Source organism: Salmo salar, chromosome ssa09, assembly GCF_905237065.1.
Source record: "Salmo salar chromosome ssa09, Ssal_v3.1, whole genome shotgun sequence".
Taxonomy (NCBI): Eukaryota; Metazoa; Chordata; class Actinopteri; order Salmoniformes; family Salmonidae; genus Salmo; species Salmo salar.
In genome coordinates, this window is record NC_059450.1 from 40,168,337 (window position 1) to 40,196,059 (window position 27,723).

At 42.1% G+C, this 27,723-nt stretch overlaps 2 protein-coding genes and 1 long non-coding RNA gene across 3 annotated transcripts; 1 reads left to right on the forward strand and 2 right to left on the reverse strand.

Annotated features, from left to right (window-relative positions):
* Positions 1 to 5: 5 nt before the first annotated feature.
* On the reverse strand, positions 6 to 16,906 carry slc5a6b (solute carrier family 5 member 6). Its single transcript, XM_014211491.2, is given in 18 exon segments — positions 6 to 792; positions 1,175 to 1,296; positions 1,431 to 1,537; positions 1,741 to 1,934; positions 2,143 to 2,229; positions 2,330 to 2,400; positions 4,092 to 4,204; positions 4,351 to 4,439; positions 4,741 to 4,870; positions 5,081 to 5,221; positions 5,382 to 5,433; positions 5,436 to 5,535; positions 12,535 to 12,602; positions 13,023 to 13,074; positions 13,170 to 13,235; positions 13,447 to 13,879; positions 15,629 to 15,778; positions 16,537 to 16,906. Coding segments are annotated over 16 exon segments (1,947 nt in total). The 5' UTR covers positions 13,858 to 13,879; positions 15,629 to 15,778; positions 16,537 to 16,906; the 3' UTR covers positions 6 to 648.
* On the reverse strand, positions 6,754 to 7,595 carry LOC123744624 (uncharacterized). The gene is made up of 2 exons (XR_006770999.1): positions 6,980 to 7,595; positions 6,754 to 6,818 (listed from the first exon to the last, which is right to left on the reverse strand). It is a non-coding gene; the product is annotated as an uncharacterized lncRNA (long non-coding RNA).
* A 1,585-nt stretch (positions 16,907 to 18,491) lies between the features above and the next one.
* cenpo (centromere protein O) lies at positions 18,492 to 26,520 on the forward strand. Its single transcript, XM_014211496.2, has 6 exons — positions 18,492 to 18,759; positions 18,897 to 19,057; positions 19,388 to 19,550; positions 19,720 to 19,991; positions 20,264 to 20,426; positions 26,165 to 26,520. Exons 1-6 carry the CDS (start codon positions 18,741 to 18,743, stop codon positions 26,272 to 26,274), a joined length of 888 nt encoding a protein of 295 aa, XP_014066971.1. The 5' UTR covers positions 18,492 to 18,740; the 3' UTR covers positions 26,275 to 26,520.
* Positions 26,521 to 27,723: the final 1,203 nt, after the last annotated feature.

Below are 27,723 nucleotides of genomic sequence, written 5' to 3' on the forward strand. Positions count from 1 at the left end.
TGAAATACTATGAAAAATGTTTATTTTCTCATTTTCGAAAAACAATGAAAATGTCTCAAGTATCGTTTGAACATATTTTGTTGCCATACCTACTTAGACACACCAGGCCAACATGACAAAGTCTCCCACTGGAACACATTATTGAAAGAACAAGTACTCAGTTCCACAAATAACAGAAAGCTATTTTCTCATTGACTGGCGCACAGCGATAACCAGCAGTAAGTAGTTCTGTGTTTCCTCAGGAGTTATGCCCCTTGATATGTCTTTGTTTTATACCTTGCAGCAAAACAAATGGTCCATTCAAATTTGATTGTCTCCGGAAGTATACATTAACGTGGCCTTGGGTTTATCGTTGATTTCAGTAATACTTTGGTCTTGTTCAGGCGTCATGCACACTAGACATGTACAGTATCAGTGCATTTTTAATCCACAGTCATTTGGATTACAGAAATGTTTTATATTCATACACCGGATAGGTGCAGTGAAATGTGTTTTACAGGGTCAGCCATAGTAGTGCCTTGCTTAATCTGGAGCAAAATACCTCCCAACAACACTTCTCCTCTCAGAAAAGAACCTCTGTGAAAAACACTGACATGATACATTACCCAGAGGACCATGATATAACGTGGTAGTGGAAGAGTCTGTCCATCACAGAGCTGTCTCATGTTCCACAACAGATGTGTGGGAGGTAAGAAGAAAGCTTTGCCTCTCCTCCTCTTCTACCAAGCCCTCCTCTGTGTAGACGGCCTGACCATTTCTCTCGTGTTGAGGTGGACATTCCTGGATGGTTGGCTACACACAAAAAAACCTTGATACGATAGCACATAGCTTTGTTAAAATGACCCTCACAGACAGTGTTGCTAGCCATAATATAAGAGTTCAATCATTGAAGAAGGTGGGTTTTATTAGCTGCTTTACACACTTCCTGAAAGTGCATTGTGGGAATCTTACTATCTGCAATCAATGATTGAATTCCATCCTGAGTATGTGGACAGGGCCCCCTTTAGTGGTGTGTTATAGGAATACATCAGCTCAGGAAGAAAACATTGTGGAACGTTGCCGACAGAAATGTCCTGGATGGAACTGATTCCTTATTCTACATTTCTACGTTTTGCACTAACGAATACAATCCTGAACTGTGAGTGTGCTGAGCCCCTGTGCTCTGTTGTCTTACCCCATGCCCCAGTGGGGTGACGCAGCACAGCTTCTGTTTGAGTTTATCTGGTACGAAGAACAGCATGTTGCCCAACAGGGGATACAGAGTGCCTGGGGTCACCTCCTCCGCTTTCATTGGTCCTTAAATTAAAGATAAAAGCCAACCAATTAGATTAACTTCACTTCTTCCTGTAGGATAATCTGTGGAAGTTTGAGCGATCTGAATGCATGTTTTGCTCTGGACTGCTTAATGACAAATGTTAATGATTCTGTACCTGTGAGAAAGCTAACAACCAACCCTGTGATCACCACAGTGAAGGAGTTGAGAGCACTGTACCACATGAAGGACAAGGAGTAGAACCTCTGCAGACCCATTGGTCGGCTAAAGAAAAATTGAAAGACCATTATTATAAAAATCACTAATTGTATTCACAAATTTGCATCTATGAGTAAACTAAGTTAAATACTTTCTGATTGGTCTCCGGGAAGTTTGGGAATTAAATACGAACAGACCGCAAAAATACACATTTCCGTTACGATGGATTAATAGTTACGGTATTGGTCCTGTTGATCTTTGTTCCATACCTGTGTGTAGCGGTGGGCATTGCAGTACTGATGAGTGCTGTCCCCATGGCTGTGGTGATGTTCCCTGAGAGTTGTACAGCAGTACAGTTGAACTGAGACACAGCAGCAAGACCCCCAGAGGTACTGGTTACGATGCTCCCGATGCCCACCCAGAAGGCCATCGCCAGGCCTGACCACAACCCTACCAGGGCACCCTGGAGAAACAGTACATCAATCAAATGTATTTATTAAGCCTTTTTTACACCAGCAGCATTCACTAAGTGGTTTTACCATAACCCGGCCTAGAAAAACAAAAGCAGAGGCAAAGTAATGCATTCTACTGGGTCCTGTGTGGTTCAGTTGGTAAGAGCGTGACACTAGGTTTGATTCCCGCAGGGATCACATTAACACATCAGTACTTACGGTAGAGTTAGCCCAAGGAAAGAACAACCCGAGAGAGAAGACGCCCAGAAGAGGACCACCAACCATTCCAAATATTTTGAAAGCAGTCTTGAATTGAAATAAACACAAACATGTCAGATTATTTTAATTTGAACTATTTGAAAATTACATCCACAAAGGGACGAGGCAGATGCATTTGTGTGCTTACCTGCAAAACGGAATCACTCATCAAGTGGGTGAGATAGGCCATGGCCAGACACAGCAGTCCATATGAACATGCTGGATCAGAAACAGAACACGTTACTCTTTAGAATGAGATGAGTGCTGTATCCTGTTAGGAAGCATGCTCTCACAGGTAAAGTGAAAAACGCATGATGTAGAACTTACAAATAAGTTAAAAGATGCACTCAACAGTAAGCAGGGCCCGTTCAGAAACAACTCCTAGGGCCTAACCCCGAGACTGGATCTGATCTACTCAACCTCTGGCCCCTACTCCCCATCCACTTAATCGGATCTACACAACCACTACCCCCTAGGCACTTGATCTGATCGACATGAAGTGCCTAGGCCCTAGAGGGTAAGGGCTATGGACCTAGAGGGTAGGGGCTATGGACCTAGAAGGTAGGGGCTATGGACCTAGAGGGTAGGAGCTATGGACCTAGAGGGTAGGGGCTATGGACCTAGAGGGTAGGGGCTATGGACCTAGAAGGTAGGGGCTATGGACCTAGAGGGTAGGGGCTATGGACCTAGAGGGTAGGGGCTATGGACCTAGAAGGTAGGGGCTATGGACCTAGAGGGTAGGAGCTATGGACCTAGAGGGTAGGGGCTATGGACCTAGAAGGTAGGGGCTATGGACCTAGAGGGTAGGGGCTATGGACCTAGAGGGTAGGGGCTATGGACCTAGAGGGTAGGGGCTATGGACCTAGAAGGTAGGGGCTATGGACCTAGAGGGTAGGAGCTATGGACCTAGAAGGTAGGGGCTATGGACCTAGAGGGTAGGGGCTATGGACCTAGAGGGTAGGAGCTATGGACCTAGAAGGTAGGGGCTATGGACCTAGAAGGTAGGGGCTATGGACCTAGAGGGTAGGAGCTATGGACCTAGAAGGTAGGGGCTATGGACCTAGAAGGTAGGGGCTATGGACCTAGAGGGTAGGAGCTATGGACCTAGAAGGTAGGGGCTATGGACCTAGAGGGTAGGAGCTATGGACCTAGAAGGTAGGGGCTATGGACCTAGAGGGTAGGGGATAGGGGCTAGAGGGTAGGGGATAGGGGCTAGAGGGTAGGGGATATGGCCCTAGAGGGTAGGGGCTATGGACCTAGAGGGTAGGTTAGAGGGTAGGGGGTAGAGAGTAGGACCTAGAGGGTAGGGGATAGAGGGTAGGACCTAGAGGGTAGGTGCTAGAGGGTAGGACCTAGAGGGTAGGGGATAGGATGTAGAGGATAGAGGGTAGGACCAAGAGGGTAAGGGCTATGAACCGAGAGGGTAGGGGCTATGGCCCTAGAGGGTAGGGGATAGGGGCTAGAGGGTAGGACCTAGAGGGTAGGGGCTATGGACCTAGAGGGTAGGGGCTATGGCCCTAGAGGGTAGGGGCTATGGACCTAGAGGGTAGGGGATATGGCCCTAGAGGGTAGGGGCTATGGCCCTAGAGGGTAGGGGCTATGGACCTAGAGGGTAGGGGCTATGGACCTAGAGGGTAGGTTAGAGGGTAGGGGTGGGAGGGTAGGATGTAGAGGATAGAGGGTTGGACCAAGAGGGTAAGGGCTATGGACCTAGAGGGTAGGGGCTATGGACCTAGAGGGTAGGGGCTATGGACCTAGAGGGTAGGGGCTATGGACCTAGAGGGTAGGGGCTATGGACCTAGAGGGTAGGGGCTATGGACCTAGAGGGTAGGGGCTATGGACCTAGAGGGTAGGGGCTATGGACCTAGAGGGTAGGGGCTATGGACTGGGCCCAGGATATCTCAACGTACCCAGTCCCTTGGAGAGCAGGGTGGCCCTGGCCTCTGTCATGGAGGGGCAGTGTGGTTTGATCAGATCCTCCATGGTCACTGTGGCCAGAGAGTTAAAGGCTGATGAGATGGTGCTGTGGAGACAGACATGAAACTCAGTCACAACACCAAACCACCCCTCTGATACTGTGCTTCTGCTTGTTCTGGATGTCTAGGCTGGGTTACTGTAAAGCCTTTTGTCACATCTGTTGGAAAAAGGGTGTAAGAAATATTGATATACCTGAGAGCTGCACTAAACAGGCAGGAGATAAACAGTCCAGACAGGCCAGGTAGACCCTGCAGCATGTCCATCACAAAGTACAACACCATCTGTGAAGAAAGCACATACTGGTTGGTGTACTGTCGATTAGATTATGGCAATAGCAACACCAGGGTTGTTGGTTCAATTCCCACTGGGGATCATATACATAATACAAAGGTATGCACTCACTGTACTGCAGGTCATTTTGGATAAAAGCATCTGCTGCTGACTGCTAAGTGGCATATTACTTCATCCACAAACTATAATACTATAATACTGTAATGATGCACTCCAGATTACAATAATAACTAACACACACACACACACACACACACACACACACGCACGCACGCACGCACTCCTACTGACCTCATTTTTTGATAAGACACCTAGATTGTGGAAATGGTCCTCCCCACAGTAGCGTGCAAACATGACAAGCCCCATGACACAGCTCAGAGCTAGAGCTAACTGTAGAGAGGGAAACACCATGTAGCAAGACCTGCAGAAAACACAGAGGAATCACAATCCACCTGAGCAGGAAAATAACACTTATTCTAACACATTTTGTTTGAGCAGAACTGTAAAGTAACTTGCATGCTTAAAATAAAGTGCTAATAACATGGTAATAGTATAATAACAAGTTATAGAACACAATACATGAACCTTATCTGTCTCTCAATCTCTAACTGATGTATCTCTGTGCTCTTACATGACGGCGTCCCTCTCGGTCTTGGCGCTGAGGTATCTCTGGACCTGGGCCTGGTTGACTCCGTACAGAGACAACATCAGGAAGACCCCCCCCACCCCCAAGGTCCAGAACGTGTACTCCACCGTAGGGTCAGGGTTCAGGCTGGAGAACAGACATGTCAAGAGGGGGAACATCTAACTGGAATATTAGAACTGGAACAATGGAATTGGAACATGGGATTTAAGATGTCCTCAAAACCCAACTTTAAACTAGATTGCCAGTCATCGCTTGAATACGTGAATATAGTGACCAGTCCACTCACTCTATGCCGGAGATGCGGTTACCCTCTGAGACCTTCCTCCAGACCTCTGCCACCCCCCAGTCTGCTGGACCCCCACCACGATGACCGCTAGCTGGCCAGCAAACATCACTATGGTCTGGAAGACATCTGTCCAGATCACTGCCTTCAGGCCTCCCTGTCAGGACCAGGCACAACACAGAGACCCAATCAGAGCCTATTATCGAATGTGACCGACCGGCTGGAATCGGTCTTATGTTGCAAAAATTGAAATTGGGATTTTTACATTGGATAAAAGTTGAGAGTCTGAAATAGAAAATTGTATATCATACACTCCATTTAGGGAACAATGGGAAAGTAATTCTGCTTTGAAAGTTGATAAACTTGTAACCTCACTTTTGAGAAAATGGCCCTTGAATGTTTTGGTAAACCTACTGGAGACCTCTTCTTTTTCTGCACCCATTCAGCATCGTTCACACCCTCTAAAGCCTTAGCCCCACCCATCTCTTTAAGGATTCACATGTGAGGCCATGTACTAAACAACCAAAGATTTCAAGACTAATGGCTGATATATACTACGGGTGTGTTCGTGAATTTAATCTGGAGTGCCAGAGTGCGCTCTGGGTGTTGGTAAACTCAGAGAGTTGTCAGTTTATAAGAAATCCCGCTATGCCCTCAGACAAACCATCAAACAGGCAAAGCATCAATACAGGACAAATATTGAATCCTACTACACTGGCTCTGACGCTCGTCGGATGTGGTAGGGCTGAAAAATATTACAAACTACAAAGAGAAACCCAGCTGCGAGCTGCCCAGTGACGCGAGTGTACCAGACAAGCGAAATGCCTTTTATGCTCGCTTCGAGGCAAGCAACACTGAAGCATGCATGAGAGCACCAGTTGTTCCAGACGACTGTGTGTTCACGCTCTCCATAGCCAATGTGAGCAAGACCTTTAAACAGGTCAACATTCACTAAGCCGCGGGGCTAGACGGATTACCAGGAAGTGTACTCAAAGCATGCGCGGACCAACTGGTAAGTGTCTTCACTGACATTTTCAACCTCTCCCTGTCTGAGTCTGGAATACCAACATGTTTCAGGTGCCCAAGAAAGTGAAAGTAACTTGCCTAAATGATTACCGCCCAGTAGCACTCACATCGGTAGGCATGAAGTGCTTTGAAAGGCTGGTCATGGCTCACATCAACACCATCATGCCGGAAACCCTTGACCCACTCCAATTCACATACCACCCCAACAGAGCCACAGATGACGCAATCTCTATTGCACTCAACACTGCCCTTTCCCACCTGGACGAAAGGAACACCTATGTGAGAATGCTGTTCATTGACTACAGCTCAGCTGTAGCTCTCTTCACGACAACAGACACAGGTTGGTTCCTTGAAACGGGCGTTTATTGCATTGCACGTCTTTTTCTCCGATGCATCCACGTCACGCCGTGAGAACTATATGTTTGAATGAACACAGTAACGTTGATAAATTATAGAGTACTGAAACAAAGAAATACAAATGGCGCCGACGCAACAATACAAATGGCGCTTGGCGCGACAATACAAATGGAACTTGGCGCGACTATAAACAAAGTTCTATAGGTTGAACAAAATACCTCGTTGGCTGCTTGTCCTGAAAAGAGGTTCTTGAATTCTTAAAGTCCCTTGAAAGTCCCTTTACTGTCTTTCTTAGCCTCTGCCATCAACAATTATGACTCAGACTATGATCTGCTTAAGTTAGATTGCACACAGTCAATTAACAAATTCCGTAGCAGTAACACAACAGAGAACGTTAGTTCCGGGATGGAACATAAAAACACAGACAATGGCCTAACGTTAATTTACATGTTACATCACATTTAAATTCTTATCTATACATCAATAAATCATTTATTTATTTACTACATCAAATAAACCTTGAATTATGTATTAATCATGCATCGTGAACACAGCATCTATGTAACAACACTTACACAGCGTTCAACACCATAGTGCCCACAAAGCTCATCACTAAGCTAAGGACCCTGGGACTAAACACCTCCCTCTGCAACTAGATCCTGGACTTCCTGACAGGCCGCCACCAGGTTGTAAGGGTAGGCAACAACACATCTGCTACACTGATCTTCAACACTGGGGTCCCTCAGGGGTGCGTGCTTTGTCCACTGCTGTACTCCCTGTTCACCCATGACTGCGTGGCCAAACACGACTCCAACACCATCATTAAGTTTGCTGATGACACAACAGTGGTAGGCCTGATCATCAACAACGATGAGACAGCCTATAGGGAGGAGGTCAGAGAACTGGCAGTGTGGTACAAGTAGGGTTGCAAACGGTCGGAAACTTTCCGGGAAATTTTCCAATGGAAGTTAAGCCCGGGAATTTTGTGAATTTTGCTTAAGTTCATCAAAAAAGTTAGCTTATAACAGTGAACCTTTTTTGTGGGATACACATAAGGCAATTCTAGGACTTGTGGCATATTTTTGTTAAACTATCCCCAATTCAATGGAATTGCAACCCTCTGCATGCACAGTGGATTCTTCCTTCACATGTATAGCTGATTCTCAAGATCTTGCACACTAATGAGATGCTATTGAGCCCACACTACTACACTGTCTGAGCCAAGGACTACATGCTTTCTGGTACGTTTTGATTACAATACTGGGTGGGTTGAATATATCTTATATGACAAACATGATTTTTTGTTAACTAGTAAATAGTAGCCAACAGCAAAGTGTGTTTAAATAATTTCTAACTTGTTAACAATTTCTGCTAGTTCGTTTTTGCAACCATGTGGGTTTTAGCTTGCTTGAGCCGGCTAACTGAGGAGTGTTAATTCACCCGTTTCCATACATGTTTCATGTTAAAACCTTTATCTTACTAAGGAATTGTTTAATCTAACTGCTAAACTATTTATTAGTACATGGAATTGTATTAGGTTTTTTTTTTTACTCATTATTTCTAATCTTTACAAGAAAATTCCACGGGCACCATCTGATGTGTGGAGACATTTCACTGCAGCTAATATAGAAGGAAAAGCTGTATACATTTGCAAATACTGTGCCAAATCATGTGAAGAATGCAACAAAGATGCAGAATCATCTGGCTAAGTTCCTAAATTTCCCTCAGCGCTCACAAGCAACCTCTGACAAAAGTCCCTCTACTTCTATTCGAGGTGAAAATGATGAATCAGACACCTTATCGATAGCAACAGCTCATGGTCGTCCTGGAATCAGAAGTTTTTTTTGACTCAATGGAGGAACGTAGTCAGAGAAATGCTGATGAATGTGTTGCTCGAGCTGTGTATGCAACTGGTTCACCTCTGATGCTCACAGGCAATGTGTATTGGAAGAGATTTCTGAATGTTCTTCGCCCAACATACACACCTCCAACCAGACATGCTTTATGTACTCAATTGCTGGATGCAGAGTTCAACAGAGTTCAAGTGAAGGTCAAGCAAATCATAGAGAAAGCAGACTGTATTGCAAGCATCTCTGATGGGTGGTCGAATGTTCGTGGGCAAGGAATAATTAACTACAACATCTTCACCCCTCAACCAGTATTCAACAAGAGCACAGACACAAGGGACAACAGACACACCCGTCTCTACATTGCAGAAGGTAGTCATCAATGACCTTGGACCACAGAAGGTATTTGCACTGGTGATAGACAATGCTGCGAACATGAAGGCAGCTTGGTCTAAAGTGGAGGAGTCCTACCCTCACATCACACCCATTGGCTGTGCTGCTCATGCATTGAATCTGCTCCTCAAGGACATCATGGCACTGACAACAATGGATACACTCTACAAGAGAGCCAAGGAAATGGTTAGGGATGTGAGGGGTCATCAAATTATAGCAGCAATTTACCTCACCAAGCAAAGTGAGAAGAATAAGAGCACCACATTGAAGCTGCCCAGCAACGCCCGTTGGCGTGGTGTTGTCATCATGTTTGACAGTCTCCTGGAGTGGAAGGAGTCTCTCCAAGAAAAGGCCATATCACAGTCTGCCGATATGGACAGCCCCATCAAGAGGATCCTCCTGGATGATGTATTTTGGGAGAGAGTGGTAAGCAGCCTGAAACTCCTTCAACCTATAGCAGTAGCCATTGCACGGATTGAGGGAGACAATTCCATCCTGTCTGATGTTCAGACTGTGCTTGCAGATGTTAGAGAAGAAATCCGTACTGCCCTGCCCACTTCACTGTTGCTCCAAGCAGAGGAAATTGCAGTTCTGAAATACATCAAAAAGCGTGAAGACTTCTGCCTGAAGCCCATACACGCCGCAGCGTACATGTTTGACCCCAAGTATTCTGGCAAGAGCATCGTGTCTAGGGCAGAGATCAAGAAGGCCTATGGTGTCATCACTACCGTGTCTCGCCACCTTGGCCTGGATGAGGGCAAGGTTCTTGGCAGTCTGGCGAAGTACACTTCCAAGCAAGGGCTTTGGGATGGAGATGCAATATGGCAGTCGTGCCAACATATCTCATCAGCCACCTGGTGGAAGGGACTTTGTGGATCTGATCTTTCCCCTGTTGCCTCCATCATCCTCCAAATCCCACCAACATCAGCCGCCTCAGAGTGCAACTGGTCCTTGTTTGGGAACATACACATCAAAGCACGCAACAGGCTGACCAATACAAGGCTTGAAAAATTGGTGGCCATCTGGGCAAATTTCAGGCTTTTTGAGCCTGACAACAAGCCATCCTCAAGGTTGGAAAGTGACAGTGAAGATGAGGCCTCAGAGTCTGATGTTCAAGAGGTGGACATTGGTGGAGGTCCAGGGAGAAGACATGGAAGCCTGAGAGGAAGACAACCAAAGCTTTAGTTTACATATGTATGTTGAAAATGTTTTTGGGACATGCGATGGATCATTCAATATTCCCTTTCTTTTGTTGTTCAGTGAAATCATCCCATGTTAAGAGTCAACTAATTTAATTAAAGTTAAATTCGTAACTAAATAGTTTTGTTTTTTTTCTATTGAAAGGATTTAATCGTTTGCAATTATGTCTACTTATGATAAGGTAAAAGGTTTATGTTTCTGTCTCCATATGATATGGTAAATATATCCTATGCAAAAAAAATCTACATTTAAATGGTATTAATATTAATTTGCATATATTTCCATTAATTCCCATATATTCCCGTTAATTCCCACGGAAAGTTTCCACCTCTGAATATTTCCCAAAATGTACAACCCTAGGTGCAAGAACAACAACCTTATTATTATTTTCCTTATTTTTTTATTAACAACAAATCAATACAAAAAGTACCTGGGGAAACACAAGGATATATAAAGAATATACCAAGGACAATTAGCCGCTAGGGGCGGGGCTAGGGGGTACAATATCACATTACACAAGGACCTTAAGGGACATACAGACATTTATAATTCTAACAGCTTTTTTGTTGGCAGAGTATTTAATTGTCTTAAAATATAGTTCAATTTCTTTTTGCATGGTAATAAAATGTGGTGTTTTGTTTGTAAATTTACATTTGTGAATATGAAATTTGGCCAAAAGAATGATGAAATGAACAATTGTTTCAACTTATTTCTGTCATAAGTAAAGAATTCAAGTAGCACATCACTCCATAATAGTGTAAAATCTTCATAAATGTGTTAAATTATAAATCTACTGATGTCTTGCCACAGATTCCTTACATGAATACAATGCTATATGAAGAATGGATACTATTCTTCATATCGTGGTTGGCAGGATAATATTTATGAATAATTAAAAAAAAAAAGAAACTTCCTTAATTTTGTTAATAAGTAGGAATGTAGGTACATCCTAACTTTTTCCAAGAGATATTATCAATAAAACCATCCAATAAGGCATGACATAAGGTATAGATCCAACATCCTGTTAAAACAAGGCTCGTAAAGCTCTATTGTTGTTGGACCAAAAGAAAAACAAATCTTTCCCTACTGATAAGTCAACAGGGTTAATCGAAGGTATGTTCTGGGGGTCAGGTCTTGACATGTTCCTGAATAATAAAGCAACACCTGAGGGAATGGCATCTAAAACAATTGCAAAATCTTTAGGTGTTACAGGGATTTTGTAAAGTGATAATTCCTTATAACTAAGTAAAAGACCCTTTGCATTAACCAGTTGGCTCACCAATAGGATATTATTTACCAGTTGGCTCACCAATAGGATATTATTTACCAGTTGGCTCACCAATAGGATATTATTTACCAGTTGGCTCACCAATAGGATATTATTTACCAGTTGGCTCACCAATAGGATATTATTTACCAGTTGGCACACCAATAGGATATTATTTACCAGTTGGCACACCAATAGGATATTATTTACCAGTTGGCTCACCAATAGGATATTATTTACCAGTTGGCACACCAATAGGATATTATTTACCAGTTGGCACACCAATAGGATATTATTTACCAGTTGGCACACCAATAGGATATTATTTACCAGTTGGCACACCAATAGGATATTATTTACCAGTTGGCTCACCAATAGGATATTATTTACCAGTTGGCACACCAATAGGATATTATTTACCAGTTGGCACACCAATAGGATATTATTTACCAGTTGGCTCACCAATAGGATATTATTTACCAGTTGGCTCACCAATAGGATATTATTTACCAGTTGGCTCACCAATAGGATATTATTTTAGAACCAATATTCTATTTTTATACAATATGTCCCGATAATTCCATATATAATATTTGTGTGGAGAAAAATGATGCTTATAAATTAAGGACCGTGACAAGAAAACCTGTCGATGAAAATGCAGAGTATCACTGGAACTTTGTCATTATTATGATTGCGAACCAACATGAAGTTAAGGCTACCAAAGTAGAGAAAAAAGGTTCACATTCAACTGCCTCTCCTGTGAAGTAGTGATGCGTGACATACATCTAGTTTCCTGAAACGAGTCACAGATAGGCTTCAAGCTAATAATGGCTGATGTGATATCAAAACATTTTAAAGAATGATTTTACTTCGGAATGACATTTCATAATGTTAACATTACACAAAAACCTTTTCATGGATAAATGTTAGCATCTCTCAAGTCTCTCTAAAAGACTTGAGCATCTCTCAAGTCTTTTAATTATGTAATATTTTCTGATTTTTTTCCACCCCCATTGTGTAATAACAGCTTCATTACAAACTCAGATAATGACTATGAACAACTTACCAGAGTAGTATACAGTGTACACACCAAGCCAGTGGCCAGCACTGCTCCCCATAAATCAAAGCCAGTAACTATGGGGAAGCATGAAACAAAATGAAGCAACCTTTACTCCAACATGTTGCACAATTCTAAATAACATACTCACGGCACAAAACACATTATTATTATTTTATTTTTTCCCCCAAGAGTGTTAGACCCTGTAGGGACAGTTTCCCAGACACAGATTAAGCCTAGGAGTCCTGGACTAAAAGCTATTTTAATGGAGAATGTCCATCGAGAATGCTTTTTAGTCCTGTACTACTTAATCTTTGTCTGGGAAACCGGCCATAAACCGCCCATAAAGTCTCATCACTGTCTGTATATCCTGAAAGCATAAAAGAGCCTGAGTTACTGACCTGTGTACACACAAACAGCCTGAGTTACTGACCTGTGTACACACAAACAGCCTGAGTTACTGACCTGTGTACACACAAACAGCCTGAGTTACTGACCTGCATTGAGTGCTAGGGCTGGAGTGTACACACAAACAGCCATATATATGACCTGCAAGAGATAGCAGTAGTCATCAGAGGAAAAACTGATATTCAACAATCTTCTCCTTGTTTTGGTCTTAATATTGCATCTGGTATGGACCTTACCGTCTGAAAGATGAAGGTAACTGTTCCACAGATACGCACTGGTTTGCTGAACCGCAGTTCCAGATACTGAAAAGAAAAATACCATCAGTAAGTGATATACACAGCAGTATTTTCAGCACTTATTTCCCTGACAGAAACCAAAACTATGGAAACGACTTAGCAGGGTTTAACAGCTAGGCCTATACATTTCAACTGGTATTAGCCTACATATTCTCATTCCAAACATTTCTCTCCATCTAGAGCTAAGCTTGCAGAGAGAATAGCCTAGAATACATACCTGGTAAGCGCTGGTAAGATGCAGCCTGTAGAACACAGGAATGAAAATGTGTGCTGGAATGAATAGCCCCAGAATGTAAGCACAGCCTATGAACCAGTACTGAGTGCCATGGGTATAGATCTCCGCTGGCACGCCCACTATAGCCACCGCTGATTGAAATGTAGCAATTAGTGACAGAGACACAGGGAGGCAGCTCATGCTCCGGTCCGCCAGCAGGAACTCCTGAGTGGTGCGTTGCCGACCCCCTGACAGGGCATAGTACAGCCCTATGCCCATGGACGACGCCAACAAAAGGGCAAATATGACATAGTCGATAGTGGTGAAGTGCATTTGTGCCAAAGCATCCATCTTGGTGCCAGGAATCAGGATATGGCTACTATGGCTGAATGGGATGGAGGTGGAGGGGCTCATCCGCAAGGGTGTCCACACCCATCTGTAAGGAGATCCCAAGAGCCTTGAACAGACTTCAGACACACTAGAATTAAATATGGGGGGGAGTTGTTGATTAACTCGTAATGAAACCTTTATTGGTACCTACTTACAGTTGAAGTCGGAAGTTTACATACACCTTAGTCAAACACATTTAAACTCAGTTTTTCACAATTCCTGACATTTAATCCTAGTAAAAATTCCCTGTCTTAGGTCAGTTAGGATCACCACCTTATTTTAAGAATGTGAAATGTCAGAATAATAGTTGAGAGAATTATTTATTTCAGCTTTTATTTCTTACATCACATTCCCAGTGGGTCAGAAGTTTACATACACTCAATTAGTATTTTGTAGCATTGCCTTTAAATTGTTTAACTTGGGTCAAACGTTTCAGGTAGCCTTCCACAAGCTTCCCACAATAAGTTGGGTGAACGTGATGGCCACTCCAATACCTTGACTTTGTTGTCCTTAAGCCATTTTGCCACAACTTTGGAAGTATGCTTGGGGTCATTGTCCATTTGGAAGACCCATTTGCAACCAAGCTTTAACTTCCTGACTGATGTCTTGAGATTGCTTCAATATACGCACATAATTTTCCTCCTCATGATGCCATCTATTTTGTGAAGTGCACCAGTCCCTCCTGCAGCAAAGCACCCCCACAACATGACGCTGCCACCCCCGTGCTTCACGGTTGGGACGGTGTTCTTCGGCTTGCAAGCCTCCCCCTTTTTCCTCCAAACATAACGATGGTCATTATGGCCAAACAGTTATATTTTTGTTTCATCAGACCAGAGGACATTTCTCCAAAAAGTATGATCTTTGTCCCTATGTGCAGTTGCAAACCATAGTCTGGCTTTTTTATGACGGTTGTGGAGCAGTGGCTTCTTCTTTGCTGAGCGGCCTTCCAGGTTATGTCGATATAGGACTCGTTTTACTGTGGATATAGACACTTTTATACGTGTTTAGTCCAGCATCTTCACAAGGTCCTTTGCTGTTGTTCTGGGATTGATTTGCACATCTCACACCAAATTACGTTAATCTCTAGGAGACAGAACGCGTCTCCTTCCTGAGCGGTATGACGGCTGAGTGGTCCCATGGTGTTTATACTTGCGTACTATTGTTTGTACAGATAAACGTGGTACCTTCAGGTGTTAGGAAATTGCTCCCAAGGATGAACCAGACTTGTGGAGGTCTGAAAAAAAAATTCTGAGGTCTTGGCTGATTTCTTTTGATTTTCCCAGGATGTCAAGCAAAGAGGCTCTGAGTTTGAATGTAGGCCTTGAAATACATCCACAGGTACACCTCCAATTGACTCAAATGATGTCAATTAGTCTATCAGAAGCTTCTAAAGCCATGACATCATTTTCTGGAATTTTCCAAGCTGTTTAAAGGCACAGTCAACTTAGTGTATGTAAACTTCTGACCCACTGGAATTGTGATACAGTAAATTATAAGTGAAATAATCTATCTGTAAACAATTATTGGAAAAATGACTTGTGTCATGCACAAAGTAGATGTCCTAACCGACTTGCCAAAACTATAGTTTGTTAACAAGACATTTGTGGAGTGGTTGAAAAACGAGTTTTAATGACTCCAACCTAAGTGTATGTAAACTTGCAACTTCAACTGTACCTAGATACCCAAACCATGTTCTGTTTTCTTGAGGGAGTATGATAAACTAGGTTATTGTTTGCCACAATAGATCTAGATGACATACAGCACACACACAATCAAAGCAAGAAGCTTCACATACCTCTCTTTCAGGTTCAGACATCCTTCTGGAAAAGACACTCAACTTGACAAGCAGGCAAAGTTGCCCCCACAAGAGTTCAGAAGTGATTTTCCATTACTACCATTGCATCGCCCTTTTCATCTTCATATCTCGGTGCCTGTGAGTGAAATTCTGAGACAAAGTGCATGTCATGACTCCCACTGAAAATACATTTGACCTTCAAGTTTAAAACAAGGGGGCGACAGAGAAAACATCAATGACCTTTGACAATGTTGTCAAAACGACTTTAAAAATAACAATAATGAATCAAAATATAGACAACACATTCTTCTTAGTAGACCTTTCCTGCAGTTAAATGACCTAGTGGCCTCATTGGTGGAATATTATAAATATTTTTCATAATTAATCAACATAATTTTTTTTTACTGCAGAAAATCAGGTGTTTCTATGTCAAACGGTTTTGTTACAATTCAGGCTTCTGTGATATATATATGAATGTAATATTGTAATGCAAACTCAAAATGTAATACATTTAAACTATATCTGACATGGTACAGGTGTCTTCTTTTTTTACGCTCATAACCATGTGTGTGAGTTGTATATTTTTGTTTGAGACTACCAAGAAACACTGTGGCCCTGATTTAGCCCACTGCAGTAACAGGATAAGAGATAAAGTCTGATAACATGCTGAGCACAGCACAACCTCTGTGAACTTTACCCTGCATAACAGTTTGGTGAATCCAAACATATATAGCCTCACGCTTACAATAGGACAACATGCACAACTGTCACTTTTGTTACCTAGAAATATGAAATAGTCACAGTAATGACAAATTCCATACCTTTTACTGTCTTTTTAATAAAACAAACGATAATTAAGTTGGTTTTAGCTCAAATTAGACATAGACCCACTGACTGTACACCCTTACCCGGATAAGGTGTGGTGCAGAGTAGTTCCACTTCCAATCCAACACTTATTATCTGTGTCTTTACTTGGCAACGGTGTGGTGCAGAGTAGTCCAACTTCCAATCCAGCACTTTTATTTGTCTGTGTCTTGCATCATCCATGGCGACAATGATTGCTTAATTTAGTTATGCGCTCAAAACGTGGTTTGCTTAAGACCAGGCATCATCTCTAAATCTGACGATAATTGCCACATAGGTGATCAGCGGAAATCAAAAGCCTGTCTCAAGCTTCTGATACTCAAGCTATGTTTGTAAAGCTATAGCTAATAAAGACGATTATCTGGAAAAAACTACACATAAGGATGACTTCTTCTTCTTCTTCTCGGTACCATGACGTTCGCACATTTCGTTTGTGCATGCCGCCACCTACTGTACGGCAGTGTGTGTTTCAATCACGTTACATTTGTGACACAAAAAAAAGAAAAAGGGGGGAAAATATGAAAACTGCATCACAAACCAACGCTTCATCTATATGTCACCATTTAAAAACAATACCAAATCTCAAAACATCTCATACATCTTCTGCAGCAAAATCTCATACACCCAGGTACTTCTTTGCAGCTGCCACGTACATTCATGAAAAAACTCACTACCCCATTTCACTACATTGACCCAATCTGTTCCTGCACCATGCCAACGGCCTGGGAGGAGGGGAACTACCCCTCAACACACACTGTAACTCTTCTGACGTCCGATCTCACATGCCCAAATACTTCTCTGCAGCTGCCACCACAACATCTATTTTCTGTGATTTACTACATTCCATTTCTGTGGTACAGTTGATAACCATTGCTATGAACACTAAGAAGCCAACCTTACGAAGCATGAATCAGTCGTCGGCCTATCCCTCTGTGCTGGCACAGATCTACTACTCACAGCAACATGGAAACCCCTACAGTAGACACAACTTTATCCACCAAAACGACACAATCTTCTATCCCATGCCCTCGTGCACACTTCCCACATCTTGGGATCTCCTTCCTACAAACTGCTATGACATGACCATAAATGTTGCACCTGAAACAGAGCAGTGGATTCAGCACAAAAGGCTCTAACAGGATAACTGATGTATCCTAACATGACTTTGTCTGGTAGAGACTCTGACTCACCAAGTGCCTGCTCCCTCTAACTAAGTTACAGGTTACTTTCACTGATTCAACTGCACCCAACTCCTTTTCTCACCCACCCTGAAACCACAAATAGATCTGTCAAAAGGCAAGAGTCCACCTTCTCCGGGAAAAATGTCACTCCTACTGGTCCAGATTCTTTTTTATCATGTCCAACGACGCTAAGCTCGGGTTCCAAGCTCTTCACCACACCTTCCATGACACTTAACTCGCCCTCATTCACATCCCTCCAGAACTCAGTCTGGAGGACAGCTCACTGTTTGAGCTTGACAACATTCTTCTTCAACACCCCATCTCCATTTTTATGGTCATCTTCCTCAGATTCAAATCCAACCTCTCCTTTCATCATTCTGTTCAACCTCCTCTTCTTCTTTTTCCACCTCCATTCCTCCTCAGAAATCCACCTTTCTGTGTTCCTGTCCCAATATTCCTGTTCTGTTCCATGATTCCTCTTACCCACATGGAGGATGACTGTCAACCAAAGATTTATATATACACTAGATGATTTTATCGCTTGCACCGGTCAGTAAAGGAAGAGTTTGGGAGTATGGGAGAAGAAATTGTGTGGAGTAAAATATGGTTTGGGTGGACATTGTGGATGATAAGAAGACATGAAACAGGTCTGTGTGTTTAGTGGAGGAAACAGTGGAGCATGTGTTATTATTTTGTAAACTGTATTTTTATTTAACCTTTATTTAACTAGGTAAGTCAGTTTAAAACAAATTCTTATTTACAATGACGGCCTACCCCGGCCACAAAAGAAGAAGGAAAAAAGAAAGAAAAAGAAAGAAAAAAAGACAGACCGACAGTTTGTTTTGATTTTCTTCCGGGTTGGAAATCTAGCCGCCAAATTGAAGTGACCTAATGTGCATATGTTATTAAGAGTTACTAGAGATCTCTAATTTATTTAATAACTCCATGCACGCGTCATTAGTTTTATTTTGGCATTCACTTACGCGTTTCAAACATTGTTCAATCTTTGCTGACAACTTTCAAAACTACACTAGCAAGTTAGCTAGCTAGCTCACACGGAGGACATAATGGAAGAATCGAGAAAAGGTAGCGTCAAATAACGTTTTAACCGTTTTTGCATTACCAAGAGTTTGTACAAATGTCATTTTTGAGTAGATTGGTCTTAAATGTGTGTAATTTACCATGCTGGTTGGTTATCATTTATTATCATTTTATATCCCCAGGTGTTTTGGGGCACTTGAACATGTTGGAAATGGAGGCGAACAACTTTGAATTGAAGCAGCAGGAACTTCGACAGAGAGGTCGCGAGGAAGAGCTGAATGCAACCCTACAGGCACTCCTCACCAAAAGAGACCAGTTAAAAGTTGAAATAAAGGCAAATACGGTAAACTAGCTAGATCATCACTTATACTGATGTCACATTACCTGGCAGTAGCTATAATTTATTATCAGAATAAATGGATGCTTACTAATAAGTGGAGGTGTTGTTATAGAATGTTTACAAATGTACATTCCTTGGTTTTAAATAGTATCAAACCGTTATCACAGGTTGCAGGTGTATCTGAGAAGTCATTGTGTGGTCGTAGGCTGCTGCTCAGAGCTTACAGTAGTTCAGTGTATCTGAGAAGTCATTGTGTGGTCGTAGGCTGCTGCTCAGAGCTTAAAGTAGTTCAGTGTATCTGAGAAGTCATTGTATGGTCGTATTCCTTTCTAGTCTCTCCAGAAGATGAGAACTCTACTGGACCGAACAGATGTTCCATATGAGAGGAATGAGGATGTTGATGACCTGGAAGATGGCTCAGATAACTCACAACTTCTGCTGATGATGGCCAGACACACACAACTGAAGGACCTGCTTCATGCTCACCATCTTATAGGTAGGTACTTATAACCCAAATATGAGCAACTGTGTGTGTGTGTGTGTGTGTGTGTGTGTGTGTGTGTGTGTGTGTGTGTGTGTGTGTGTGTGTGGGTGGTATAGCAACTCTTTAGACAATATCACCAACCATCCATCCACGCCTCTTTCCCCTTCGTTGTCTTTCTCAGGTGGGTATGATGTCCTCCAGACTCGTAAAGGTAAAGGAGTGTGTGTCTCGTTGGCCACTGCATACGAAGGCGTCTACCTTGAGACATATAACCTGGAGATAGATCTGGGATCTAATCTGAGGATCTGCCGGCATAACATCCCTCCGTTCATCCCCTTGGAGAGGCTTGTTACGCAGGGCAACATGCAGACAGACATCAGGGACTTCCTGGACACCCTCAGCCAGTATCTCAATGCCTACGCTGGCCGCAAGCAGCAGCTACACCTCACCAAGGTACCAGCTTATTAGTGTACCAGCCATTCACATTGATATCTGAAATTAAATATTAATCCATTTTCATATATTATGCATCTTATGCAGATCTAAAAATACACTGTTATTGTCTGCTCAAAGTAAATAGAGGTGTAAGAACATAGTACCAGAAACCTTTGTTGTGATAGCTGTACACAGTATGTTAGATGACTACGTTATGTTTGCTCTGAAGGCTCCTACTATTGACAAAATGTCTAGACCAGTCTTCTGCCCTGTTCTCTGTCTGCTTCCAGGAGATCCATAGCTCTGTTCAGGTGGCGGAAAGTAATGCTCTCTGCACTATACTGGTGCTGATGTTCACTACACCAGGAGAGAAGGCCGAGGCTACACTGTGTACACTGCAGTATGCTGACCACACACAACGCCTGCCCACCCGGGTTAACATAGAGTCTGAAGGTACAACTCATAAACACCAACTGGATACATAATATGAACCTTTCAGTGTAAATGAGTGTACCGGAGCGTTGATCATATTAAAGCTGCAATATGTATTTAGAATTTTTGCAACCAGGAAATGGCAGAGCCATTTCTGCATAGTGCATCTTTAACCTTGAAATGACCGGAGTGTCGATAATATTAACCTTTGAGCGTACCAGAGCGTACCGAGCAATACTTATGTTTTCTAATCTATGGCTGTTTTAAAGGATGTAAAAAATATATATACAGCGCCTTCAGAAAGTATTCATACCCCTTGACTTATTCTACATTTTGTTCTGTTCTAGCCTGAATTCAAAATTAAATGGATTTAAAAAAATCTCACCCATATACCCACTATACCCCATAATGACAAAGTTGTCCATTATTCTTCAAGCTCTGTCATATTGGTTGTTGATCATTGTTAGACAACCTTTTCAGGTCTTGTCATAGATTTTCAAGTAGATTTAAGTCAAAACTGTAACTTGGCCAATCAGGAACATTCACTATCTTCTTGACAAGAAACAAGAAACTTTGGCCTTGTGTTTTGTTATTGTCCTGCTGAAAGGTAAATTCATTTCCCAGTGTCTGGTGGAAAGCAGACTGAACCAGGTTTTCCTCTAGGATTTAGCCTGTAATTAGCTCCATTCCGGGTTTTTTTATCCTGAAAGACTCCCCAGTCCGTAACGATTACAAGCATACCCATAACATGATCCAGCCACCACTATGCTTGAAAATATGGAGAGTTATACTCTCAGCACACCAAGTCTCCCAGCCTCGGCTGCAAAGTGGGCAGGTGTCCATCCGCTATCAGTTCTCAGGCAGGCACTGGCTCCGTGCTGGATTTGCCCCAAACATAACACTTTATATTCTGGACAAAAGGTTAATTGCTTTGCCAATTATTTTGCAGTATTAGTTTAGTGCCTTGTTGCGAACAGGATGCATGTCTTGAAATATTTGTATTCTGTACAGGATCCTTCTTTTCCTTTCTTTCAATTAGGTTAGTATTGTGGAGTAACTACAATGTTGATCCATCCTCAGTTTTCTCCTACCACAGCCATTAAACTCAAACTGTTTTAAAGTCACCTTTGGCCTTATGGTGAAATCCCTGAGCGGTTTCCTTCCTCTCCGGCAACTGAGTTAGGAAGGACGCCTGTATCTTTGTAGTGACTATATGTATTGATATACCATCTAAAGTGTAATTCATTTTTTTTATTTCACCTTTATTTAACCAGGTAGGCAAGTTGAGAACAAGTTCTCATTTACAATTGCGACCTGGCCAAGATAAAGCAAAGCAGTTCGACAACATACAAAAACACAGAGTTACACATGGAGTGAAACAACATACAATCAATGATACAGTAGGCAAAAATAAGACTATATACAATGTGAGCAAATTATGTGAGATAAGGGAGGTAAAGGCAAAAAAAGGCCATGGTGGCAAAGTAAATAAATTAAAACACTGGAATAGATTTGTAATTTGAAGAAAGTTCAAAGTTAAAATATAAATAATATGGTGCAAAGGAGCAAAATAATAATAAATAAAATAAATAAATACAGTAGGGGAAGAGGTAGTAGTTTGGGCTAAATTATAGATGGGCTATGTACAGGTGCAGTGATCTGGGAGCTGCTCTGATAGCTGGTGCTTAAAGCTAGTGAGGGAGATAAGTGTTTCCAGTTTCAGAGATTTTTGTAGTTCGTTCCAGTCATTGGCAGCAGAGAACTGGAAGGAGAGACGACCAAAGGAGGAGTTGGCTTTAGGGGTGACCAGAGAGATATACCTGCTGGAGCGCGTGCTACAGGTGGGTGCTGCTATGGTGACCAGTGAGCGGAGATAAGGGGGGACTTTACCTAGCAGGGTCTTGTAAATGACCTGGAGCCAATGTGTTTGACGACGATTATGAAGCGAAGGCCAGCCAACGAGAGCGTACAGGTCGTAGTATATGGGGCTTTGGTGACAAAACGGATGGCACTGTGATAGACTGCATCCAGCTTGTTGAGTAGGGTATTGGAGGCTATTTTGTAAATGACATCGCCAAAGTCGAGGATTGGTAGGATGGTCAGTTTTACGAGGGTATGTTTGGCAGCATGAGTGAAGGATGCTTTGTTGCGAAATAGGAAGCCAATTCTAGATTTAACTTTGGATTGGAGATGATTGATGTGAGTCTGGAAGGAGAGTTTACAGTCTAACCAGACACCTAGGTATTTGTAGTTGTCCACAAATTCTAAGTCAGAACCGTCCAGAGAAGTGATGCTGGACAGGCGGGCAGGTGCAGGCAGCGATCAGTTGAAGAGCATGCATTTAGTTTTACTTGTATTTAGGAGCAGTTGGAGACCACGGAAGGAGAGTTGTATGGCATTGAAGCTCGTCTGGAGAGTTGTTAACACAGTGTCCAAAGAAGGGCCAGAAGTATACAGAATGGTGTCGTCTGCGTAGAGGTGGATCAGAGATTCACCAGCAGCAAGAGCGACATCATTGATGTATATAGAGAAAAGAGTTTAATTAATAACTTCACCATGCTCAAATGGATATTCAATTTAAGCTTTAAATTTTTTTTTTTACTAATCTACCAATAGGTGCCCTTCTTTGTGAGGCATTGGAAAACCTCCCTGGTCTTTGTGGTTAAATCTGTGTTTTGACATTCACTGCTCGACCGAGGGACCTTACAATTATTTGTATGTGTGGGGGAACAAAGATGAGCTAGTCCAGGCAACATATTATGTGACTTTTTAAGCACATTTTTTCCTCCTGAATTTATTTAAGTTTGCCATAACAAAGGGGTCGAATACTTATTGACATTTCAGCTTTTCATTTTTAAATAATTTGTAAACATTCTGAAAAACATAATTTCACTTTGATATTGGGTGTAGGCTAGTAACAAAACTTCTCCACTTAATCAATTTTAAACGCAGGCTGTAACACCAAAATGTGGAAAAAGTCAAGGTGTGTGTGTGTGTGTGTGTGTGTGTGTGTGTGTGTGTGTGTGTGTGTGTGTGTGTGTGTGTGTGTGTGTGTGTGTGTGTGTGTGTGTGTGTGTGATATACAGTTGAAGTCGGAAGTTTACATACACCTTAGCCAAATACATTTCAACTCCGTTTTTCACAATTCCTGACATTTAATCCTAGTAAAAATTCCGTCTTGGGTCAGTTAGGATCACCACTTTATTTAAAAAATGTGAAATGTCAGAATAATAGTAGAGAGAATTATTTCTTTCAGCTTTTATTTCTTTCATCACATTCCCAGTGGGTCAGAATTTTACATATACTCAATTAGTATTTGGTAGCATTGCCTTTAAATTGTTTAATTTGGGTCAAACGTTTCGGGTAGCCTTCCACAAGGCTGGCCACTCCAATACCGTTTCGGGTAGCCTTCCACAAGGCTGGCCACTCCAATACCTTGACTTTGTTGTCTTTAAACCATTTTGCCACAACTTTGGAAGTATGCTTGGGGTCATTGTCCATTTGGAAGACCCATTTCCGACCAAGCTTTAACTTCCTGACTGATGTCTTGAGATTGCTTCAATATATGCACATCATTTTCCTCCTCATGATGTCATCTATTTTGTGAAGTGCACCAGTCCCTCTTGCAGCAATGCACCCCCACAACATGATGCTGCCACCCCCGTGCTTCACGGTTGGGATGGTGTTCTTCGGCTTGCAAGCCTCCCCTTTTTCCTCCAAACATAACGATGGTCATTACGGCCAAACAGTTGTTTTTGTTTCATCAGTCTGGCTTTTTTATGGCGGTTTTGGAGCAGTGGCTTCTTCTTTGCTCAGCAGCCTTTCAGGTTATGTCGATATAGGACTCGTTTTACTGTAAATATAAATACGTTTGTACCTGTTTCCTCCAGCATCTTCACAAGGTCCTTTGCTGTTGTTCTGGGATTGATTTTCACTTTTCTCACCAAAGTACGTTCATCTCTAGGAGACAGAATGCATCTCCTTCCGGAGCAGTATGATGGCTGCGTGGTCCATGGTATTTATACTTGCATACTATTGTTTGTACAGATGAACGTGGTACCTTCAGGCGTTTGGAAATTGCTCCCAAGGATGAACCAGACTTGTGGAGACTACTTTTTTTTCTGAGGTCTTGGCTGATTTCTTTTGATTTTCCCAGGATGTCAAGCAACGAGGCATTGAGTTTGAAGGTAGGCCTTGAAAAACATCCACAGGGTCCCTTGTGGCTTGGTTGGTAGAGCATGGTGTTTGCAACACCAGGGTTGTGGGTTCGATTCCCACGGGGGACCAGTACGGAGAAGAAAAAAAAATGTATGCATTCACTACTGTAAGTCGCTCTGGATAAGAGCGTCTGCTAAATGACTGAAATGTAAATGTAATGTACACCTCCAATTGACTCTCATGATGTCAGTTAGCCTATCAGAAGCTTCTATAGCAATGACATAATTTTCTGGAATTTTACAAGCTGTTTAAAGGCACAGTCAACTTAGTGTATGTAAACTTCTGACCCAGTGGAATTTTGATACAGTGAATTATAATTGAAATAATCTGTCTGTAAACAATTGTTGGAAAAATCACTTGTGTCATACACAAAGTAGGTGTCCTAACCGACTTGCCAAAACAATAGTTTAACAAGAAATTTGTGGAGTGGTTGAAAAACGAGTTTTATGTGTATTTAAATATATGTAAACTTCCGATTTCAACTGTGTATGTGTATACAGAAACAGACGCCTCACAAGTCCTCAACTGGCAGCTTCATTAAATAGTACCCGCAAAACACCAGTCTCAATGTCAACAGTGAAGAGGTGACTCTGGGATGCTGGCCTTCTAGGCATAGTTGCAAAGAAAAAGCCATATCTCAGATTGGCCAATAAAAGATTAAGATGGGCAAAAGAACACAGACATTGGACAGAGGAACTCTGCCTAGAAGGCCAGCATCCCAGAGTCACCTCTTCATTGTTGACGTTGAGACTGGTGTTTTGCGGGAACTATTTAATGAAGCTGCCAGTTAAGGACTCCTGAAGTTGTCTGTTTCTCAAACTAGACACTAATGTACTTGTCCTCTTGCTCAGTTGTGCAAGATGGCCTCCCACTCCTCCTTTCTATTCTGGTTAGAGCCAGTTTGCGCTGTTCTGTGAAGGGAGTAGTACACAGCGTTGTACGAGATCTTCAGTTTCTGGGCAATTTCTCACATGGAATAGCCTTCATTTCTTAGAACAAGAATAGTCTGATGAGTTTCTGAAGCAAGGTCTTTGTTTCTGGCCATTAATCGAACCCACAAATGCTGATGCTCCAGATACTCAACTAGTTTGAAGAAGGCCAGTTTTATTGCTTGTTTAATCAGAACACTTTTCAGCTGTGCTAAAATAATTGCAAAAGGGTTTCTAATGATCAATTAGCCTTTCAAAATGGTAAACTTGGATTAGCTAACACAACGTGCCATTGGAATACAGGAGTGATGGTTGCTGATAATGGGCCTCTGTACACCTATGTAGATATTCCATAAAAAATCTGCAGTTTCCAGCTACAATAGACATTTACAACATTTACAATGTCTACACTGTATTTCTGATCAATTTGATGTTATTTTAATGGACAATTTTTTGTTGTTGCTTTTCTTTCAAAAACAAGGATATTTCTAAGTGACCCCAAATGTGTGTGTGTGTGTGTGTGTGTGTGTGTGTGTGTGTGTGTGTGTGTGTGTGTGTGTGTGTGTGTGTGTGTGTGTGTGTGTGTGTGTGTGTGTGTGTGTGTGTGTGTAGACACTGCGCTGGTGAGTTCTCCACAATGGAAGAAGAACCAAGCCCTACTCCTGGGGACTCCATTACACACAGCCTTGGTGACCATGAAGAAGAATGGCAGTATCGCTTAATCTGCTCACAGTATACTGTAAATACGCTCATGACTGAATAATTGTTTATGTCAATGTATTTCATTTATTTAACGTATCTTTTTATACTCATTTCATTGTCAGTCTTCCCTGTGGCTCAGTTGGTAGAGCATGGTGTGTGCAACACCAGGGTTGTGGGTTCGATTCCCACGGGGCCAGTACAAAAAAATAAAATAAAGAAAATGCATGAAATGTATGCATTCACTACTGTAAGTCGCTCTGGATAAGAGCGTCTGCTAAATTACTAAAATGTAAATGTACTATCTAGTAGTTGTCTGTTAGGAGTATACCAAACATTAGGAAGTAATATTGAGTTGCACACCCCCTTTTGCCCTCAGAACATGTTGACTCCAGTGCTTTCCACAGTTGTGTCAATTTGGCTGGATCTACTTTGGGTGGTGGACTGGTGCACCTGGCACCTACTACCATACCCCGTTCAAAGGTACTTAAATCTTTTGTCTTGTACATTCACCCTCTGAATAGCACACATCCACAATCCATGTCTCAATTGTCTCAAGGCTTAAACATCCTTCTTTCACCTGTCTCCTCCCCTTCATCTGCACTGATTGAAGTGGATTTAACAAGTGACATCAATAAGGGATCATAGCTTTCACCTGGATTCACCTGATCAGTCTATGTCATGGAAAGATCAGGTGTTCTTAATGTTTTTTACACTCAGTGTATATCTTTTTGAGTTCATGTAAGAGTTAATGTACTTGCTATTCCCTTTCGCTTATTCAACATTGTTTGCACATGTATATATTTTTGTTAATAAAAAAGTAAAGTACCCATTTTACTCAAGTTTGACAACCCTGTTTGCAATATAATTACAACAATACAGTATGTTTTGCTAAGCTAAATTTGTGTTGTCTTGATTTATTTGACTCCATCAGTTAACTAAAAGCAGTGGCACTATTCCCTTAAGCTACCTGAGATTTACCTCACAGAGGAAACCTGATGGTGTGCATTTACAGTCTTTCAAAAGTGGATAATTACTTCACAAAGGTTACTAGGAAACAAAATGGTCTACATGAAACACCATATGAAAATCAGGTTTCTCAAAAAAAGTGGTATAACGTGTTTTCATCTGACCTTTGAAAGCAATACCTCTGTCATGTTTCTATCTGCTCATTACAAGCGTTGTCAAGTTTTTTCAGAAAGTTGTTTATTTTCTGGCTCAGCATATCCTGCTGATATTGTTTTAGTCTTTCCTTCTCTCCTCTAGCATGTTGCTGTTGGCTGGCCAGCTCCTTTTCTGAGATACTGTCGATAGTGGATATTTGCCTCAGCTGCATGATAGAAAACACCCCTGCCCCTACCTCTGTCTCTCTGTGTTTGGCAGAGTGTCCTGCCTCTGTCTCTCTGTGTTTGGCAGAGTGTCCTGCCTCTGTCTCTCTGTGTTTGGCAGAGTGTCCTGCCTCTGTCTCTCTG

Excerpts from the sequence above, each read along its gene's own strand:
- cenpo (XM_014211496.2), top strand. Across the intron at positions 19,058-19,387 it reads TTGAAATAAAGGCAAATACG|TCTCTCCAGAAGATGAGAAC; the intron begins GTAAACTAGCTA and ends ATTCCTTTCTAG. Across the intron at positions 19,992-20,263 it reads AGCAGCTACACCTCACCAAG|GAGATCCATAGCTCTGTTCA; the intron begins GTACCAGCTTAT and ends GTCTGCTTCCAG.